The sequence below is a fragment of the Typopeltis vanoorti genome, chromosome 12 (genome assembly GCF_054136105.1).
Source record: "Typopeltis vanoorti isolate ZY-2024b chromosome 12, IOZ_Tvanoo_1.0, whole genome shotgun sequence".
Taxonomy (NCBI): domain Eukaryota; kingdom Metazoa; phylum Arthropoda; class Arachnida; order Uropygi; family Thelyphonidae; genus Typopeltis; species Typopeltis vanoorti.
In genome coordinates, this window is record NC_143560.1 from 24,614,221 (window position 1) to 24,634,165 (window position 19,945).

General features: G+C 34.3%; 1 protein-coding gene across 1 annotated transcript in view; it reads right to left on the reverse strand.

Moving 5' to 3' along the window:
- LOC150100633 (mitochondrial import inner membrane translocase subunit TIM44) overlaps positions 1 to 19,945 on the reverse strand; it is a 209,221-nt gene that overhangs the window by 26,344 nt on the left and 162,932 nt on the right. Inside the window, exon 13 of the mRNA XM_090401400.1 lies at positions 7,617 to 7,727. Coding sequence (XP_090257526.1) covers positions 7,617 to 7,727 — 111 coding nt within the window. The remainder of the gene's footprint in view (positions 1 to 7,616; positions 7,728 to 19,945) is intronic.

The following is a 19,945-nucleotide window of genomic DNA, read 5'->3' on the forward strand; positions in this document are numbered from 1 at the left end:
TTATTCTACAGTATACAGCAAGGGTGACTAACTACATGTCCTTTTGGAGCCAAATAATTCTGGTAAAGCTTAGAAGAGCAGCAACCTTTGACCAATGCGATGGTATGGGAGTGAGTGTGTGCATGGCGAGGTGGGTGGTGGGGACACAACAGCTATACCTGCCTGCCACAACAAGTTAGTTAAACTTCAGGTGCTCATCTATCGGCATCGTTTAACATATTTTTTGGTGAATCCATTGACAGTGCTTGTTATTGTCAATGGAAGTTTTAGGTCAGAGTGGGAAGAGGAGTTTCTTTTTGTGAAATGACAAAGTAAACCAATGTATGCCATATGCCAAACAACACTTGCATAATTCAAAGCCAGCAATCTCAAGAGTCATTATGACATGCATCACAGTAATTTTAGTAGAGAATTTCCTCTTGGCTCAGATCTGAGGGGAACTAAATTTTCAACTTTGAAAGAACAACTCCACGGTCAGAGTAAATCGATGTCCATGTTTACTAAACAGGCTGATGTTACAACCGAGGCTAGTTTTATTTCAGCATTTAATATTGCACAAATAATTTCAGTTTTAGACCTGGATAATAAAAAAACTTACTCAAACTGACTGAACAGATGCCAGTCTCCAGACATGAAATTAAAAAGAGAATTTCTGTCATTAGTGCTGACACTGTAAACAACATAACTTAAAAAAGTGTTCTGCATTTAGTCTGGCTTTGGATAAATCTATAGATATTCAGGACAAACCACAACTAGCTACATTTGTCTGTTTGGTATCTCATGACCTGGACGTCAAGGAAGAGCTATTGAACTTGATAGCGTTGAAAGATACAACATGTGACTCTGACATCAAAGAAGCTCGATGTTGCACTTATAAAAGCTTCGGTATCATGCAAAAAAATCATGTGCCAATCAAACAGTTTCTTAGACAGAAGGAGAAATTTTCCCTCATCTTGAAGACACTCAGTGGTTGTTAGACATAGCATTTTTCACAGATTTTTTCCAATATCTAGAGATATTAAACATTTCACTTCAAGGGAAAGAAAAACTAATAAGCGATGTAGCACAGACCATGCTAAGCTTCCAAAGCAAACTGCAACTTTTCCAGAGAGACTTGGAAAATAAAACTTTCAATCACTTTGTCTAAAGAAAATATTGAAAAATTCACCAGGAGTGGAATTAGAAATGGGATCTTATGTTAGCAAATTAAATGATCTGGCCAAAGAACTCAACAATTGATTTTGGGACCTTCGAGAACTTAAGCCTATATTCGCTTTTTGGAAAATCCTTTCCTCACGAATATGCTTGAGCACAGTTTCCTATTTCAAAACCAATTGTGATGGATGTCACAGCTGCAGAAGTGGAGCTTTTGGAACTTCAAGAAGATGAAGGACTAAAGCTAGTAAAGCAAATTATTGAATCACAAGTTCTGGAAAACAGTATCCCACACTTACGCAATGTGCCAGAAAACTTATCTCCATTTTTGGGACCACGTGCTCCTGTGAAGCACTATATTCGACTCTTAAATTTATTAAATCTAAATATAGATCTGTTTTAAATGATGAACATTTGAACGAGCATGAAAGAACTGCTTTAACTAATTACACACTTAATTTTAAGGAGCTTACTAAGAAAATGGATACAAGGAAGGCCTCTACTAGTAAATAACTATATTGCAGTAATTTTTATTAACCCTGGTTTTTCTCTCCCTCTTCTCAATTTTTTTTTTATTCTGTTCCTCTTTTTTGCTGTCTCCTCTTCTCTTTTGGTCTATTTTTTCCTGGTACAGCAAGAAGAGCTGCGTTATGCGTGGATGCAAGCTGCATGCAGCTCACGAACCACGTTGTGACCACCCCTGGTATACGGAAAACAGAATGGCCAAAACAAAAATATGGTATTTAATAATTTATTAAGAGTTTGGCTGAGGATAAATATCTTATAGCTGATTATAACATTCATTTTAAAAATGGTGAATTGAATTACTCAAGATATTATACTGATATTTTAGCAGCTGGAATAAATACAAATAACACAAAGTGGTTACTTACAAGTCACGTGGATTACTGTTGATTATATTTAATAATACAATTTGATGTATTTAACATTCCTGCAGGCAATAATGTGAATAACTTAAAAAGTATAATTCTGTTGGTAACCAAGAGACTCCAGCTATTTTTCATTTTAGTGGAGAAAAGCAAATATATAGTGAATATGTTTAAGAAGCATTTTGAAGTTATAATAACTTTAAAATAAATAAATAAATGGCTGGTAAAAAGGTGCAGGAATAGATTTAAATTGATATGATATGATATGGAAAATGAATTATTAAAAATTGGAAATGAATTTCATAATAAGAAAATATAAAAATTATAAACACAGGAAATCCAGTAGTGATAGTGATTGTAGTTAATAAGAGATTTATTAATGATATTATTCCTTCTTATGCAAGTACAATACTTAGATTTTCACTAACTAAATAATCATACTTGATAAATTCAGCAGTACTTTGTCTGATCAAATCATGACATTGAAAACAGTTTTTTTTTTTTTTTAAATTAATTATTATTATTACGTGACACCTCCAGGGAATCCAAAGACTCATCAAGGAAGGGCACCTACTCTACAACTCTCTGTCTCCACCCACCAACTACAACAAGCCACAACTACACCAACGCCATCTACCGCCCACAACCACTAATATTTTCACAGATAATCACAAACAACCATGCCTCACAGGGGATTCAGACCTGCAGCCTTTTGGCTGGAGAGTGGATACACTAACCACTCGGCCAACCAAGCTAGCAGAAAATTAAATTAGAATTTAATTAGACAAATTTAAATTAGAAGAAGCAACAAAAATATATGTGGGCTGTGGGAATGGATAACACATCACCACATATTTTTAAAGAATGTGCAAAAGAGTTAGCCATGCCCTTGACCTGGTTATTTAACGAAAGTCTTGCAGTGGGGAAGATTCCTAAGGAGCGGAAAGAAGGAAAAATAATACCTCTCCACAAGCATGTGGGTAGATCTCTTGTTGATTGGCAGTGACGGAATCAATACTGGTGGTCATTTATTAGCTGGGTGCCTTCAAGGTAGTGTAGGAGTTGGGAATTGATGATTTTTTCCATTACTTTAGATAGGACTGAGGTGAGTGAAATAGGGTAGTAGTTAAATGGCAGTAATTTGTCACCCTTCTTGGGAATGGGTTGAATATAAACCAGTTTCCAGACTCTTTCTCCACTGGTACATACAGGAAGCATAATAGGATAGGAGTTAGGAATTGGAGGAATGCTTTCAGGGCCAGGAGACTTTTTTTGTGTCTAATTTATACAATATTTTTTTTTTAAATCTCTTTCTGCAAAAGGATATGGAGGCATTGCATATTGGGCAGCTGGAATGGTTGGAGGACATTTACCATTGTAGTTAGGCGTGCATTGGAGGCAAAGTATGAAGCCAGAAGATTGGCTTTTTCTGATGATGCAATGGAGTCATCTGTGTATAATCGAGGTAAGAAAGAATAGTGTTGGGCAAAAGTTACGACCAACTGCTTTGGTAAGAGACCAAAAGATTTGACTGATGTTTGGGCAGGCTGCGCATATCCTACTTTTTGATCTTTCAAACTCTGTTTTGGAAGTGTTGATAGTTTTCTTGCATCTATTTCGGCTTAAGTATAAACACTAAAGGAGGATGGAGTTCTTGATGTAAGCCAGTTATGGTATGCTTGATTTTTCATTTGTAGTCTTGGCCCATCTTTTGGAGAACCAGCAGTTCAGATTAGTGTGGGGAATGTATGTTTCCATGTAGGGATAAGTACATGGAAAGGAAGTGGTAGTGCCTCTATATAAGGCATCGGTCAGACCACCTATGGACTATTGTGCTCAGATTTGAACACCTAGTTTTCACAGTGTAATGGAAACACTAGAGAGGGTCCAAAGACGAATAACCAAAGTGATATCAGGACTCTGGAGTGTTGGTTATGAAGAGTGTTTGAGAGAATACAGATTACAGAGATTGGTGGATAGGAGAAAAAGAGGAGATATGATAAAGAACTTAATTAGTTAAGGGATTCTATCAGATTAATACAGAAGGAATTATAAAACAAGTGGATGTTAAGATGGGAAGAACAAGCGGCCATCCCTGGAAGTTGCATAAAGATGTGGTGAAGAAGGGTGTGAGGAGTAGATTTTTCATGTGGCAAGTTGACAGTGAGTGGAATGCATTGTCAGAGTGCACTGTGAATGCAGGTGGTGTAAATAACTTCAAAGCTCATTATGATAGACATGTTGCTGGTTGAGTGAGCTTCCCATGATGATTCTGCTGACTCCATGGAGGTTACCAAAATAATAATATTTTATCATGGTGAGAAAGATTAATGAAATATCAATACAAGTAAGTGCTGAAACTGAAACAAACAGCTTTACAAAACCATATTTGCAAAGTGGTGGAAATTTATTTCTGACTTAATAAAATCATTCTTATATAAATGAAGCCTGAAGCCACTTATACCAAAAACTGGCCCCGTCAACTGGGATGATGTGTCGATGGATACTGCATTATCAGAAACATTAAGACGACAATTTAAAGATATTAACAGAAAAGACATCAAGAATTATCTGAGATATTTATGAAGAATAATACTGAACACATGAAATTAGATACTATTTCTTCTCTTTATATATATATATATATATATATGAGGATGAATGATTTCCTTGTATTCAATGTATTTTAATTGCTGAAACACTAATCAGATTTGTTTCCTAAGGAAATTCTATTACTGATCTCAGATGAAGTATTTAACTCAATTCAAAGTATCTAGTTGACACGCTCAGGACATTATTCATAACTTATTTTAATGATATTACAACACCAAACAAACTACATTATAAAAAGAAGTTTATTAACTGGCTTATATTTTGCTGGCAAAATAAGTCAGCAGATATCCTAAAAGACAGATAAGTTATGTGTAAAAGTAGCTAGACAAAAAGTAACGGGAAATGTTCAGTAAGAATACAGAAGATAAATATTGAAAAAAAAAGTAGCAAAATGTTCTGAATCAACAGAATTTGGAGGAAAATTGTTAATATGAGATTAATAATAATGTAAACTTAATCTTGTAGTGCTGTCATAGTAGCCTGAAGAGTCCTTGAGGGTACATATAAGGAAACTGATGATATGTATATAATGACAGTCCTACCCATAAAGGGTTGCAAATCTGTAATATAAAAGCAACTGTGTGTGCATATCTGTATTTATTAAGAGTTAGATAATCCAAAAATCTTTCTGTTAACTACACATGGGACTACTTCAAGCTGCTTTAGACCTCTTATGTGATAGTCTCAAACCATTAATGAAATTTGCTTATACATAAAACTCGAAAGGCAACTTAGGACAGTGCATGATATAAGATGCAGGGAGAGGATGTTAGCTGTACATGGTAATTGGTCAAGTGGTGTTCGAGAGAACTGGATAAGATTGCAGGTTTAAGAGATCTCAAAAAGTTCTTCTGTTATACAGTGAGTAAAAGGAACTTCTCCATGTGGAAACAAGTCTCACTGCTGGGAAGGTAGTGGAATGAGAGCAAAAGAGTTCCATGATATAAAAGCCTGAGCGGTGTTTAAGATAGACTAAAAAAAAGTTAAGTAAAGGGAGAATTCAGGAATGAGTAAATAAGAGCATTGTGAAGAGAAAGTGGTGTCTCCATAATTTTCCTACTTTCCACAATAAGGTGACAGTTGAGTAATTAATTTTTATAGTTGGTTAAAAGAAATGCTTGTGAAAATCTAGTACTTAATCTTTGCAAAGGCATTTGTCAGGATACTGCAAAGAACCAAATATGTAAGTTGGAGCACACGAGAATGGACAAAATGCCATTCTGCAAGACACTAGTTTAAATCCCATTATGGCATGTATGTATTTGAAAGATAAAAGGTGTTAAGATGATAGGATAGCTGATGAACAGGTCACACAGTCCATATATTAACGACACTGAAAATGATTTTTTGTGTGTCCACATGGGGGGGGGGGGAGAATTCACATTATTTGCTTATAATGCTAAATTAAGAAGGGCAATATTTTTAAATATGATGCAGAGATCATGAAATAGACTGGCAGTTTTGGTAAAGGATGGCTGGTTATGTTTATGTGTAAGGTTGTGTACAATGTGTGACAATTCACAAACACACTGAATACTACATTTACTTACCTCTGAACTAGTGGCTATCACCTTCAACATAATCCCCTTGTTCAGCAATGCACTTAGATAATACTGCCTTTGTTCAGGACATTATTGCATGATGTTGAATGCTAGAAAAGATAAAAATCTGCATCCTTTCAAGAAAGTCTTCAGATCTGGGAACAGCAAGAGAGTCTGGTGAATGTGGAGGAACCAATTTTGCATTGATTTTTCTCCAAAATATTCAAATTTCTCCCCCTGTGGGGTGTATGCCCCATGTTGGGAAATGCTGCACTAGTGCCTGCATGCACATGAAGATGCCTTGGTGACCAAGGAAATACTGACTTATCAGCTAAATTAATTTAGTTAGTAATTATTATTTCCAGATGTGTTTACTCCACTAAACATCAACATAAGGATGAGAAAACTAAGCTGTGTATTACATAGATGGAAATGGACAAGATACTGATGAGACCAGGAATATGGGGTTAATGATAGAAAAAAAAAAAAAAATTGAAGTTCAGGGAATATATTGCAAAAGTGGACTCAAAAGGATCACTGAATATTCAGAAATATATTGATGAGTAACTATGAAGAAGCAGTCTCTTTATAAGCCTTTGATATGCTTGCTTGCAAATGAGACATCGAGTGTTATGGGATAAATCAGAACTATTACACCGTTGCTATGATACAATGGAGAGAAACATCTGGTTCTCTTTGGAAATGGCATTAGATCCTAAATATTAACCCAAGTATCAACTCGTCAGAATGCATCCTAGCCTTCATTAGCCAAACATATGCACATGAATGCATAAACAAGCAAGATACATTTAGAAATATTTTAAAATAACATTAGTCTTTCCTATAACTGCATAACAGTTGTCACCTTTGTTAGTCCTATTGTTTTGTCTAATAGTTTGTTTGTATATTAATACACCTGAAGAAATCTTGTGCAATTAGGATGAAACATTGTGTTGTCAATTAAAATAAATGTTATCATCTTATCCCAGTGTTCTGCCTTATAAACTCTGAAGTCAATAAAAATATTAAAAAAATCCTTAACCCACGCACAGTACAGATACACTATAGGTTCATAAATAAATCTTTCGTGGATGGGAGTCACATAAAAAAAAAAAAAAAAAAATCAATGTCGTGCTGGTGAGGGCTTGGAAAAAAGAAGCATTGTGGTGTGTGTGTGTCATCGTTATTTATAGTTATGCTAAGAGAATGTAGAGCTAAAATTATTTTCTGCTGTACTCTATTAGCATCATAATAACCACAATGCTGCATATCATGTTCTAAAGATCACTTTGTTTTACAGAGCAGAAAATATCAGCTTCCCAATAATAAATTCCCACCACTTTCACTTGAGATAATTACTGTATCACATAAGTCTAATTATTAACAAAACAGCTCAGCCTAATGTAATGTTACTTACTGGATCTCCTTCCACCACATTCCCATTGGAATCTCTGAGAACAACAATCTGTTGGGCTTGAAAAGTAACAATAAGTACAGGACCTTGTTCCATCATTTTTCCCAATGCTAACTAGGAAGAAAAAAACAGCAGTTGCCAGACAATATTTTATTCACTATTGTCACAAGAAATAAGCATATATTTATAAAGAATATACAGATTCTTAACAAGCTTCAAAAGTTGTTCTGCTTTACAAGTAGCAAAATAACTTTGGGCATGTTTCATCTTCCATCATCTATTGAACTATCTGACACCCTATATCTTTCATATGTCGAACTATCAAATTTCATTAACCCCTTAACATACAAAGACATCTGTGACACGTCTTTAGTTTACTGCACCAAAATTGATTTTGAATTTTGGTTTCACATATAAATACAACCGAATATAGATGCTAGACAATCTTGTGCCTATTTCCTTTCAGCCGAGAAAAGTTGCCAAAGGCACGTATCGGCTATTTCGTTTGCGTTTGCACAAATTCATCATTATTTTTCAAATAATGATGAATTTGATCCAGCAAATCACCCTTGCCCAAAAAATTGGCAGAAAAATGACCGCTTTCTGATTTTTCATTGGTACGTTAAAGGGTTAACTAACCAGTCAGAACCCCAACTTTACATGTGTGTGGTGCAAGTACCTACACACATATTTTTTTTGTCTCATATGGATAAAAGAGGCTCTAACAAAAAAAAAAAAAAAAAAAAAAAAAAAAAAAAAAAAAAAAAAATGGAGAATGGAGAATGGACTGATGGATATGTGAGAAAAATTGTGTTCAAATATGAACACAATTTTTTGGCATTCTTTTAATGACCATCCTTGGTGTAATTGCAACAACTCAAAAAATAAATAATAAAAAAAAAAAAAGACAAAAATAAATAAATAAATAAATAACAACTACTGAAACATGATTAGCCAAACAAATTAATTTTGACAGTCAACAACATGACTGCATGCAAACCCACATGAAATGATAAACAAAGGCTAGTCTACCATATATTATTTCATGTATGTTTCACACAAAAGCGTGACAGATGCAACAGTAACATAATTGTGTATAGCTTATTAATGTCGATGATGATATCATAAATTTACCTCTGCGAAATGGAGTTGTGATAAACTAAAATGATCAGTTCTCTTAAGATCTGGTATATTTTATGTATCAAAGGCTTGTTAGCTTACTTCATAGTCTTTCCAGTGAGAATAAATTTTGTTGAGGACTCTAGCCTTTTTCCATTAACTCTGTGAATAGAAGAGATGTATGCTAAGCCAAACCCAACTGTTCTGAGAAACAAAGTATCCTGGTTGTTTTAGATACTGAGCTTCCCATTAAACAATAATATCATGATCACATGTAAAAGGAACATGATAAATGCCACTGTAAGATAAGAAAGGAAGCATCATTCTGGAGAAACAAGGAAAGAAGCCAATGCCTGAAGAGGTGAAAGGCTACTGTAAGACTGATGAAGATTAATGACCATGCAGAATTCAGATTTCTTCCAGAAGTGCAGAATAAGGTCTACAACTGTCCATAAATTTAAAATATAAAACTGTTGTTATATTTTATGCAATCCTGTTACATTTAACAGGATTGCATTTTTTATAGGCCCAATTCTAGGCTGCCATTTGGCTGTAATAAAACCAATAGATCTGAGAAACAGAAGACAGTAATTAGATTCTATTTCTCAAGATAGACCTGTAGTTCTCATCATCATCATCATGCGTATCAAGGATTTAGGCCTAGCATGGCCTGTTCCGGCCTTAGAAGTCATCGTTGAATCGTTTAAGAGGACGTCCTGGTTTTCTTTTTCCTAATGGCTTGTACTTTAAGGCTTATTTTGGTAATCTTTCTGTTTTCATTCTTTGAACGTGTTCCATCCATTTTTGTTTATATTTTTTAATTTTTTCTATTACTGGTTCTTGGTTTAATTCTTTCATAATATCTTCGTTTCTTTTGTGATCAAATAGGGTATACTTTGCAGTTTTTCTCATAAACTTCATTTCTGTTGTTGTTAACCTTTGTTTGTCCTTTTGTTTTATTGTCCAGATTTCGCTTCCGTACAGGTGTTTCTTTCAGGCTGATTTCTAATTCTTCTTTAGTTATTTCATTTTTGTTAATTGTTTGCCAGTTGTCTTTTTTAACATATTTGTCTGTCCACAATTCTGTGTAGTAATTTAGAAATTCTTCTAATTTCAATTCAGCGTTTAATTTTATGTTTTTTTTTTTTGGTATCTTCATTTAAGTGTTTCAAAATCTTATATACATTGGGTCTTATTTTATATAAATCATGTTCTAAATTAGAAACAAATTTGTTCCATGATTCTCTATGTCTTTTTCTGACTTCTCTTTTAGCTATGGCTCTTATTCTTTTATATTCTATTTCATCTCTTCTAATCTTTTACTGCTTAACCATTTGTGATAATGGTTAAGCAGTAAATGTCGATATTAATGTCGATGATGATATCATAAATTTACCTCTGCAAAATGGAGTTGTGATAAACTAAAATGATCAGTTCTCTTAAGATCTGGTATATTTTATGTATCAAAGGCTTGTTAGCTTACTTCATAGTCTTTCCAGTGAGAATAAATCAGGCTTCTTTTTTCTTTTTGATTATTTCTTTCATTGTATCATCCCAGATCTTCAGTTTTTTTCTTTTATTGAATTTTTTGGTCTTTCCTAAGCTTTCATTTGCTGCTGCATTTAGTATCATTTTTATATTAAGCCATTCTATTTCTATTTCTTCATTTTGTTTTATTTTTTCTAGGTATTGGTTAATTCTTTGTTCATATAGCCATTGTACATTTGTGTTATTCAATAGTCTAGTTTTATAAACAAATATTTCAATTTTTTCTTTCTGTTCTTGTTACGTGTAACCATTTAGGTGGTAATCTTAATTTTATTTTAACAAGGAAGTGGTCACTGCTTATTTCATATCCTCTGTGAACTCTTACATCTAGTGAAAATTTTGATGCCTTTTCATTTAGTATAAAATAATCTAATACTGATTTCCATCCTCTTGCTGCCCAAGTATATTTATGTATGTTTTTATGTTTATAGAAGGAATTCATTAGTTTTAGGTTATTATAAACTACAAAGTCAATCAATTTTTTACCATTTCCTGTTTAGAGTATGTTCTCCATGTATTCCTATATTATTATTAATTTTTATGTTTCCAATTCTTGCATTTAAGACTCCTGCTAAAATTACGTAATCATTTTTATTTATTTTATTATATATGTTTTGTAGCTGATTATAAAAATCAATATTATCCTGTTCTCTTCCTTCTTCTGGGGCATATAAACCAATTATTGTTAAATAGCCTCTATCTATTTTTATTCTAGCTTCTATTATTCTTTCATTCCATAATTTATAATGTTTTGAAAGGGTGTTATAAATCCAAATCATGACTCCTGCTTGTGCTCTTTGGTCTCTGTCAACTCCACTGTATATCACATTAAAATTTTCAGTTCTCATAGTTCCTTTTAATTTCTATTTTGTTTCAGTGATTACTGCTATTTTAACATTTCTTTCATTTAATAATTGGTCTAATTCTATTTCTTTATATGCTATTTGTCTTACATTCCAGTTTGCTATGTGTATTATATTTTGTCGTTTCCATTTTTGTTTTACCTTTTCCATTCCAGAGTCATTTACCATAGATTCAATCCGATTATCTTTTTCTGTCAGCTTAGTTCTATGCAGGCAAATTGCAACATGTTATTTGCAAACATGTTCCACACAACAGGAAGAAGGGAAGGAAGAAGAAAAGGGGTGCTTAAAGGTCAAAACTGGATAACTGGGAGATCTCCACACAGCTTTTTAAGTAATGCACAGAACCAACCAGAACTTCTGACCTAATGTTCAATCCTCAGCTTTTCATGGTACCCCATTAGGTATTTACCTGGATACTGAATGAATGAAATTGGTGTAATTTCATTTGTAATTTGTGATTTAGCCAACCAAACCGTATTCTTATCAGCTTAAATCATAACATAAAATGATGGCACAGCATGATAGAATTTCATTCAGTGCACTGCTTGGGTAAACAAGCTGCCTGTTGTTTTCCTCAGAAAATCAGGGCAATCAGCAGAGTTCAAGGTTGGAACCATCAACATCAGAGGCATCAATGGAAAAAGAAATGGAATTAGCAGAACAACTGCATAAATACCAAATCGATATAATAGGTGTTACCTGAAACAAAGAATATAAAAACAGGTGACATTTTTCTAACCAACAAATACAAGATGTTATATTAAGGCAATAACAATCAGGGAGAAGGAACAGCTATATTCAACAGTAAATACAAGGATAATCTTCTTGAATGGCAGCCAATATTAATTAGTAATGTAGGCAAATATCAGAATTGGGAAGTGAATAATGAGATGAAACTTATTTGTGCCTGTGGTCCCAAAGAAAGTTCTGCTAAGGTAGAAGTGGAGGAATTTTTTGAGGCATCTGACAAAATATTTAAGGAAATGTTAGTACCCAAAGGAGATCTCAACAGCAGAATATGAAATGATTACCACACATAGAAATGTTTAGAAAAAATTTGGAGAAAAGAGTACAGCTAATAATAATAGTAAGCATCTGCTTGATTTCTGTCCAGGACATGCTCATTACTAACACAATGTTTCAAGATAAAAATGTGCAGAAATGCATGTGGAGAGAAGATACAAGAAGCAAATAAAAAACAACATGATATCTTCATGTTAGTTCAGGATACAAGAGTATGCAGAGGATTTGAAATTCAAAGTGATCACCACATAGTGTTGAGCAGGATAAGATTTAATTTCATACTGAGAAGGAGAATTGTAAGAAAGTTTTAAAACAAATCAAGGTTGAGCAGCTTTCAAAGGAACTGTAAACTTCACTTCTGAATTCAAATCTTGGAGATTCATTGGCAAACCCTGAAGAAAACATTAACCAATTCAGCCAGAGGGGCAGGTTGTTTGTTTGCAAGGACAGAAAAATCAGAACTTAATGTTTGATTCAAGAAGCTAAAGAGACAGTTAATGAAAAGAAGAAAGCTTACTGCAAGTTCTTGGCAAATAAGTCGAATTGTACTCTGAGATAATACAGAAGAAAAATGTAAGAAAGCAAAGCACTATGTAAAACTAACTAAACAAGAGACATGGGAAGACTATGGTAAAAACAGAGAAAATAAATATCAGGAACAAGAAAAATATTCTTGAGGCTATTGAAAAAGCTTAGAAATGGAAGAAAGGCTACTGTAAAAGAAATCAGAGATAATAAAGGTAACATGAAAACTGAGGATAATTTAGGCTTGGAGTGATTACTTTTGAAATAATGCTAAATAAAACAAGAAGTTACAGCATGGGGGTATAAAACACTTAACAGGAATTCAATCAGGAATACATATCAATACCTATAGTAGAAAAAGCCATCAAAAACCTAAAATGTGGAAACGCAGCTGTAGCAGATGATATTTAACCAGAAATGCTCAAATATATAGAAGCATAAAAGTTTTACCCTGCATTATTCAGAAGGTCTGGTCAGATAATTGAATTCCCGACGACTGGAATAAAGATCTCATAGTACAAAACTATTTAAAAAAAAAAAAAAAGGAAATATAGCTTAATTTGAGAATTAGAGAGGAATTTCCCAGCTGAATGTTCTGTAAAATTTATGCAAGCATACTTCAGAAACAGCTAATAAATATTGTGGAAGAGAAGCTTGAAGAAGAACAAGCTGGATTCAGGTCATATCTTCACTTCTCCACTATTTATCTTAAAATGAAGCTTTAAGATAAATAGTGGAGAAGTGAAGGGAATATAACAAGGATTGTTATTTAAGTTTTGTACACTCGAAAGGGCATATTACAAGGTAGTAAAGCTGTTCAAAGCAGTACAGTTATATGGCATAAATGGGACATTAAATCAAATGATACTCAGTCTATATTTGAGTTGTAAGTCAGCAGTCAGAAATGAAACAGGTACAGGCTTGATGTTAAATCAGGTGAGAAAAGCATGCACATCATCTACATGGAGCATATTGTAAATGGGGGGGGGGTATTTATTTATTATTTATATATCTTATCTTACCATATTTATCCTTTTTTATTTATATGCCCTATAAATTATCTCTATTTATCTCTTCAATATCTCTTTAAGCTATACTGCCTTCCGAACTTGCCTTCTTATTCTTTGAATACCAGAAAATTATTTGAAAAGATGCGCCACTGATGTCGTTTTCTAGTAACAAGAAGTGTTAAGTGCGTCTAGTAGTTTTCCCATTACATTCAAATTATCCCTGATTAATTAATATCTGCAGTCGTGATCTACTATCTATCCTTTGTCCTGGGTTCCCGCTAATAGGCTCTAATACTTTTTTTTTTCAGAACAGTATCAGATGACACTCTGTTAACATTTAAACAACACATTTATTTTACATAAAACAATTTACACTATTATTGCAATAAAGAAAAATTTGCTTAGTTCAGCTCTACATAAAACAATTAGCTTAAAATGTGACAAAAATAACCACTCTCTTCCAAATACAAGTTACTACCCTCAGCAATGGTACCTATTAATAAACTGTTACTTCTTAACTGTTATGCACATAAAAAAATATTATTACACACAAAAGCTCTTTCCTTCCGATACTAAGATAATTCTATAGGCAAAATGCACCATTGACAAACAGTTACTCTCTGACTGTTACACATATAAATTTCTATTAATTATTAAACATCTAATTTTTAACCATTAACTCTGCTCATTTTCATCAGCCTCAACTTAACAGTCCACTAATAAAGTTCTCCTATAATTCAAGAAAATTGAACAAACGGATCAACTCACTTTATGGCTGCTACGCACTGTGTACTTGGCTTCAAACTGGAGTCCTGACACTTTTCTCCCGCGTCAGGTTTTCTCTCCCTGCTTATGCCAGCATTAGACTTGACAACTTTCTGAGACGGTGTCCTCCCAGTGCACGGGTGAAGATTCTCGGCTTGGGAAGTATTTGCATGTGCGTTGAACGTAATGGAGCAATTCTTTCCTGCTCGAAAATTCCTTCTCCTTGGACAATAGCTCCCGGTGAAGAGCTGTCATCAGGTCTATGCATTGTCTGGCAGATCGGCTCCTATCATCTTTTCTTTCAGGCCTCTGGCATGACTTCTCCTGAAGTCGCATCCTCGATGGCTTACATCTGACAGACAACTGCTAGCGACTTCTCAATAACGACCTCTGGACAACCGATGAGGAACTCCTGGAACCGATACTCGATTTCCCGGCCAACACCTTTTATTCGCCTTCTTTTGTATCCCTGCACGAAGATATGGGACCCCGAACATTTCGGTGCAGTCCCTTGTTCTTCCACTGATGCTGACCCTTTCTTTGTTCTTCTCATGTACTCCTTTAATCCTATTTGTTTTGGGCAGCGGACATTCGTCTGAAGTTTGTCGGTCCGTTTAACACTGACCTTGAGTATTTACAGGTGGACTTCACAAACAAATTTTTTATCCTTATAAGGAGCTAACATATACGGTTTTCTGGTGGCAAGGTATTGCCTTAGTTCAACATATTCTAGAATTTTCATTTTAGAGCAGCAAGTACGGACAATTCCTATAGGGATTATTTACATTAACAAACTGTTTTAAATATACATAGACATACAGGTTATTTTTATAACATCCTTACATGGCTTGACTTCTATAAAAATTGATATAAGGCTTTCTGGCATTATTAAGCTACATCAAATTTTTACAATATTATATATGAAAGTGGTATTAAACATGATATTAAAATTTGAGATGTTAACCTCAGCTAGTTACTTTATGTAGATGTTATATTTCTAAATAAATCCAGATTATTTTGAATAAATAATCTTCTTAATAAATCTAGACTGAATTGAGCAACTAAATAAAATTTAGTTGTGATAAAATCAAAAAAAAAAAAATCAGCTAACGCCTTTTTGTTCCCGTATAGGGAGTAGGCGAGGCCATTTTTAAGCCCTATCTAACTTTCGGAGACTGAGTGAGCAGTTCAATCTCCACTGGTAGCCAATCAGAGATAGGTGGCCCAAGGCTATCACTAATTAATCAGCATGCAGTGAAGAAGGCGGCTAGTAAGTATGGCCATCTGGTGGTCCTTAACCCTAACACAATATATTTAATGTCTGAAAATAGTGTGGGTTCGACGGCTGATTTTCTTGAGTTTATGGGACGAAAAACCCGCTAGCCCGTGCCAGAGATCGACTAACTTTGGAACCGGTCGAGAAAAGGCTTAGAAAAAGTTCCTCTAGTCGGCGACTAGATTCGAATGCCTTTTGTCGTGCGGTCAAGCACTGTAGGGTGCAAAATTGGTATGAAAATCCGCAACAAAAAGACAATGAAATGGAGCAGAAACATTGAAAACATAAAATGCATTCTGAACAGCAAACCTACACAACAAGTAAAACATTTCAGATATTAAGGCACAATTTTTAGCAAAGATGGCAGAAATATAGAAGAAAGAAATATACGATCTGATAATACTGGAAACTTGAAAGATAACAGATTGATTTGGAGGAATGAAAAGGAGCTATTAAGTTATTAAGGATATTAAGTTACATCATTAGTAACTTCAATAAGAAGTTACTAATGATGTAACTTAATATCTTGTATACCCTTTTTGAGTACATATCAGGAATTTGATGATGAAGATGAAGTGAGTCTAAAGCTATCTGATGTGAGGTGGAGCCTCACATCAAATTTCTTACATTGTTACAGATCTTACATTGATTTCTTACATTGTTACAGATCTCATGGATCGGGTACTGGTGACAATGAAATGCATTGACAAATAAACATATGTATTAATTTATTAATCAATGGGTGATTTTAATTATGCAAACACTGACTTGGTAGGAATGAAATCTCATGAGAAGAATGAAGCTAAATTTAGTGAGCAGTTACAAGACAACTTATTTAAGTAGTTTGTGACAGAAGGAACTTAGGTCAAAGAGTGTTGATGCGATTATAGTGTCAGATGGATTTCAGTGGTCATAGTATACTGATCTGGGAAGTGAATAAGTATATGGATGTTTCATTCAGAAAAGGTTAAAGGAACTTCAGGTAATACAGAAAACCATTTTGTGCATAAAATGGTATTATTCCATATTACCTAAAGTCCTTCTACATGCTGAACTACAAAGTCAGAAATTATGATCAACAGAGAGGAATATCAGCAAAAATTGGGAAGTATTAAAAAAAAATACATAAATGATGCAATATCGGAATTTGTCATTATACTTCAAAGAATAAATAGGTTATGAGTGAAATGGACATGCAACATCTACATCATGTTTTTTTCTTATTCTTAAGAAAAAAACATGATGTAGAAGGAATACTGTGTACTTCATAACTAATGTCATAAGGATGACATTAATTATGAAGATTTTAAGGCACAAACCAGATTGAAAGTATTATACAGAAAACTAAGTGTGTATTTGTCTTTGTAAGCTAAGGGCAACCCAAAATAATTCTATTGTTATGTTGCAAGTAAAAAAAAAAAAAAAAAAAAAAAACTCTACTGAATATGGGGTGATATGTAGATGGCAGATGCAGAAGAGAATGTTCAACGAGTGCCCATTTTGCTGAAAGCTACCAATCTGGTGTATGCAACACTGAGCTCACTGCTATGTCTTCAATAGATGAATAAACTTAGGTGTATGAGTTGGAAGCAATAGAGCTGTTACACAAAGTGAATAAGAACTCGGCAACAAGGCTGACAAGATATCAGCACTGATGCTAAAGGAGTGTTCGTATGAACTGGCTGTTCCTTTGACCAGGCTATATAAATTTGAACCTCAGAACAGGAAAGATTCCACTAGAGTGGAAAGAATGTATGATAATTCCATTGCACAAGGGCAGTGCAAAGACACGTGTCCAACAACTTATCAGTTTCACTGGAGGGGTGGCAAAGCATTTGCAAAAGTTAGTAACAGCTTGCATACAGAAATAGAAATGGATTGACAGAAATTCTATACTTTGCAATGAGCAGCATGTGTTCACTAAGGGAAGGTCATTTTTTAATAATATGCTCACATTTTAGAATAATGTTACAGTTCAGTTAGACGAGGGGAATGGATACACCATGATACTTGTCGACATTACTATGACTTTTGGTAGGATACAGCATGGAAGGCTGTTACATAAGTTGAAGAATATGCAATCAGATTATGAACTATTAGCTTGGATAAGAGGATTGTCAACTGACAGATATCAAAAAGTGGTGTATAGGAACAGAGGTAGGGAATGAATCTACAAGTAAGGTGGCTAGTGGTGCAGCCCAGAGATCGGTCATTGGCTCACTGTTATTCAATCTTTACATTATGACATTGGGAAGGCTCCAACATGAGGCATATAGCTCATCAGCTCATAGCATCATCAGCAAATGCATATTTGCTGATGATGCAAAGATAGGTAGGGTAATCCAAAATGCAACTGACATGAAGTACTTGGAGAATGATTTGAAGTGGTTGGAACTGTGGGGCATGTGAAAATGGCTGTCAGGTCAATGTTAGAAAATGTAAAGGTATGCAATTTGTTGTGATGCAATATTCAATGGCAAATTATAATGGTGGGATTATGCTAGAAGAAACAGTTCAGGCTAGGGTTTTTGGAATTTTAGTAGACAAGCAGTTGAAATTTAGGGCTCACAAAACAAAGATTGCAAATGAAATAAAGATTGATATACAAGGATAAAGAAACTATTTTGCCTCTTTACAAGGCTTGGCACAACCTCAACTAAATTACTATTTGCCGATCTGGTGTCATAGTTTTCCAATGCAATGCATATAAGCACAAAGGAAAGTACTAAAGATGATATTGAGAAAATGGAATGCAGATTATGAAGACAGACTAAATTTGTTGGCTGCAGAGAGTAGCAAACAGGAGAAAGAGATGCTGATATGACAGAGATCTTCAAGTTTCTGAAAAGATCATATAGGATACAAATAGATGGAATTTTTCATTTTCTGGAAGGTATAGAAAGACAGAAGGCATCCATGGAAGATGAGAATGAATGCAAGCAAGAAAGGAATTAGCTAGATTTTTCTCTCATAGAGTAGTGCATGATTGGAATGGCTTGTCTTTGGAGGTGGCGAGTGCAGATAGAATGAATTCAAGAAAATGTACAACAGCTGGTACATTTTCTTGAATTCATTCTCCACATTCCTTAATAAATTAAGGAATACGGAGAACCATCTGGGACTTCTGACGTACTGTCCGATCCTTACTTTCTGCATTCTGTTAGGTATCTACCTGGATACTGAATGAACGAGGATGGGATGGCAATTTGGGATTTAGCCTATCAAATTGTATTCTTATTGGCTTAAATCACAATGTAAAATGATGGAACAACATGACAGAATTTGATGGTTGCTGGAGTATCACCCAGATAAACAAAGCCCCATTGTTTTCGTCAAATGTTCACCATGGCGAACAGCAAAAAGTTAGCTTGTGGAACAAATCCCAGAACACATCTCAACTCAACATCAACAGAGTTCACGATTGGCACTATCAACATAAGAAGCATCAATGGAAAAGAAATGAAACTAGCAGAAGAACTGCTAGTTTCATTTCCACATAATAGGTGTGACTTAAACAAAGAAGACAAAAACAGGTAAGATCTTTCCAAGTGACAAATACAAAACGTTATTTTCAGGCAATGATAATCAGAGAAAAGAGAGAGTAGCTATAGTAATCAACACTAAATATGAGGCTAATCTTCTTGAATAGCAGATAATATCAGATGGAGTGATGTGGGCAAATATCAGAATGGGGAAATGCACAATGAGACATATTTTGTGCTTATGGTACCACAGAAGGTTCTACCAAGGAAGAAATGGAGGAATTTTTTTTGAGACATTAGAGAAGGCAGCTAGCTCAATGAAAAATAAAAAGTTAGTTCTTGTTGGAGATCATAGGAAATGATTACCAAGAAATGTTTGGGGAAAATTTGGAGAACAGTGCAAAGCTAATAAGAATAGTAAATGCCTGTTGAATTTCTGTTCAGGACATGAATCAGTTATTACTAACACCATGTTCCAACATAAAAATATGCACAAATTTACATGGAGAGAAGATGCAAGAAATAAAAAAAAGTCTATGTTATACTTGATAATGAGGTTTTCCCAATGGTTCAGAACACAAGAGTATGCAGAGGATTTCAAATAGGAAGTTATCACTATTTACTTTTGAATTAGAAAAATTGAATTTCATATTGAAAAGAAGAGCGTGTAAGAAAGTTTTAAAATGAATAAAGGTTGAGCAGCTTTCGGAGGTGAACT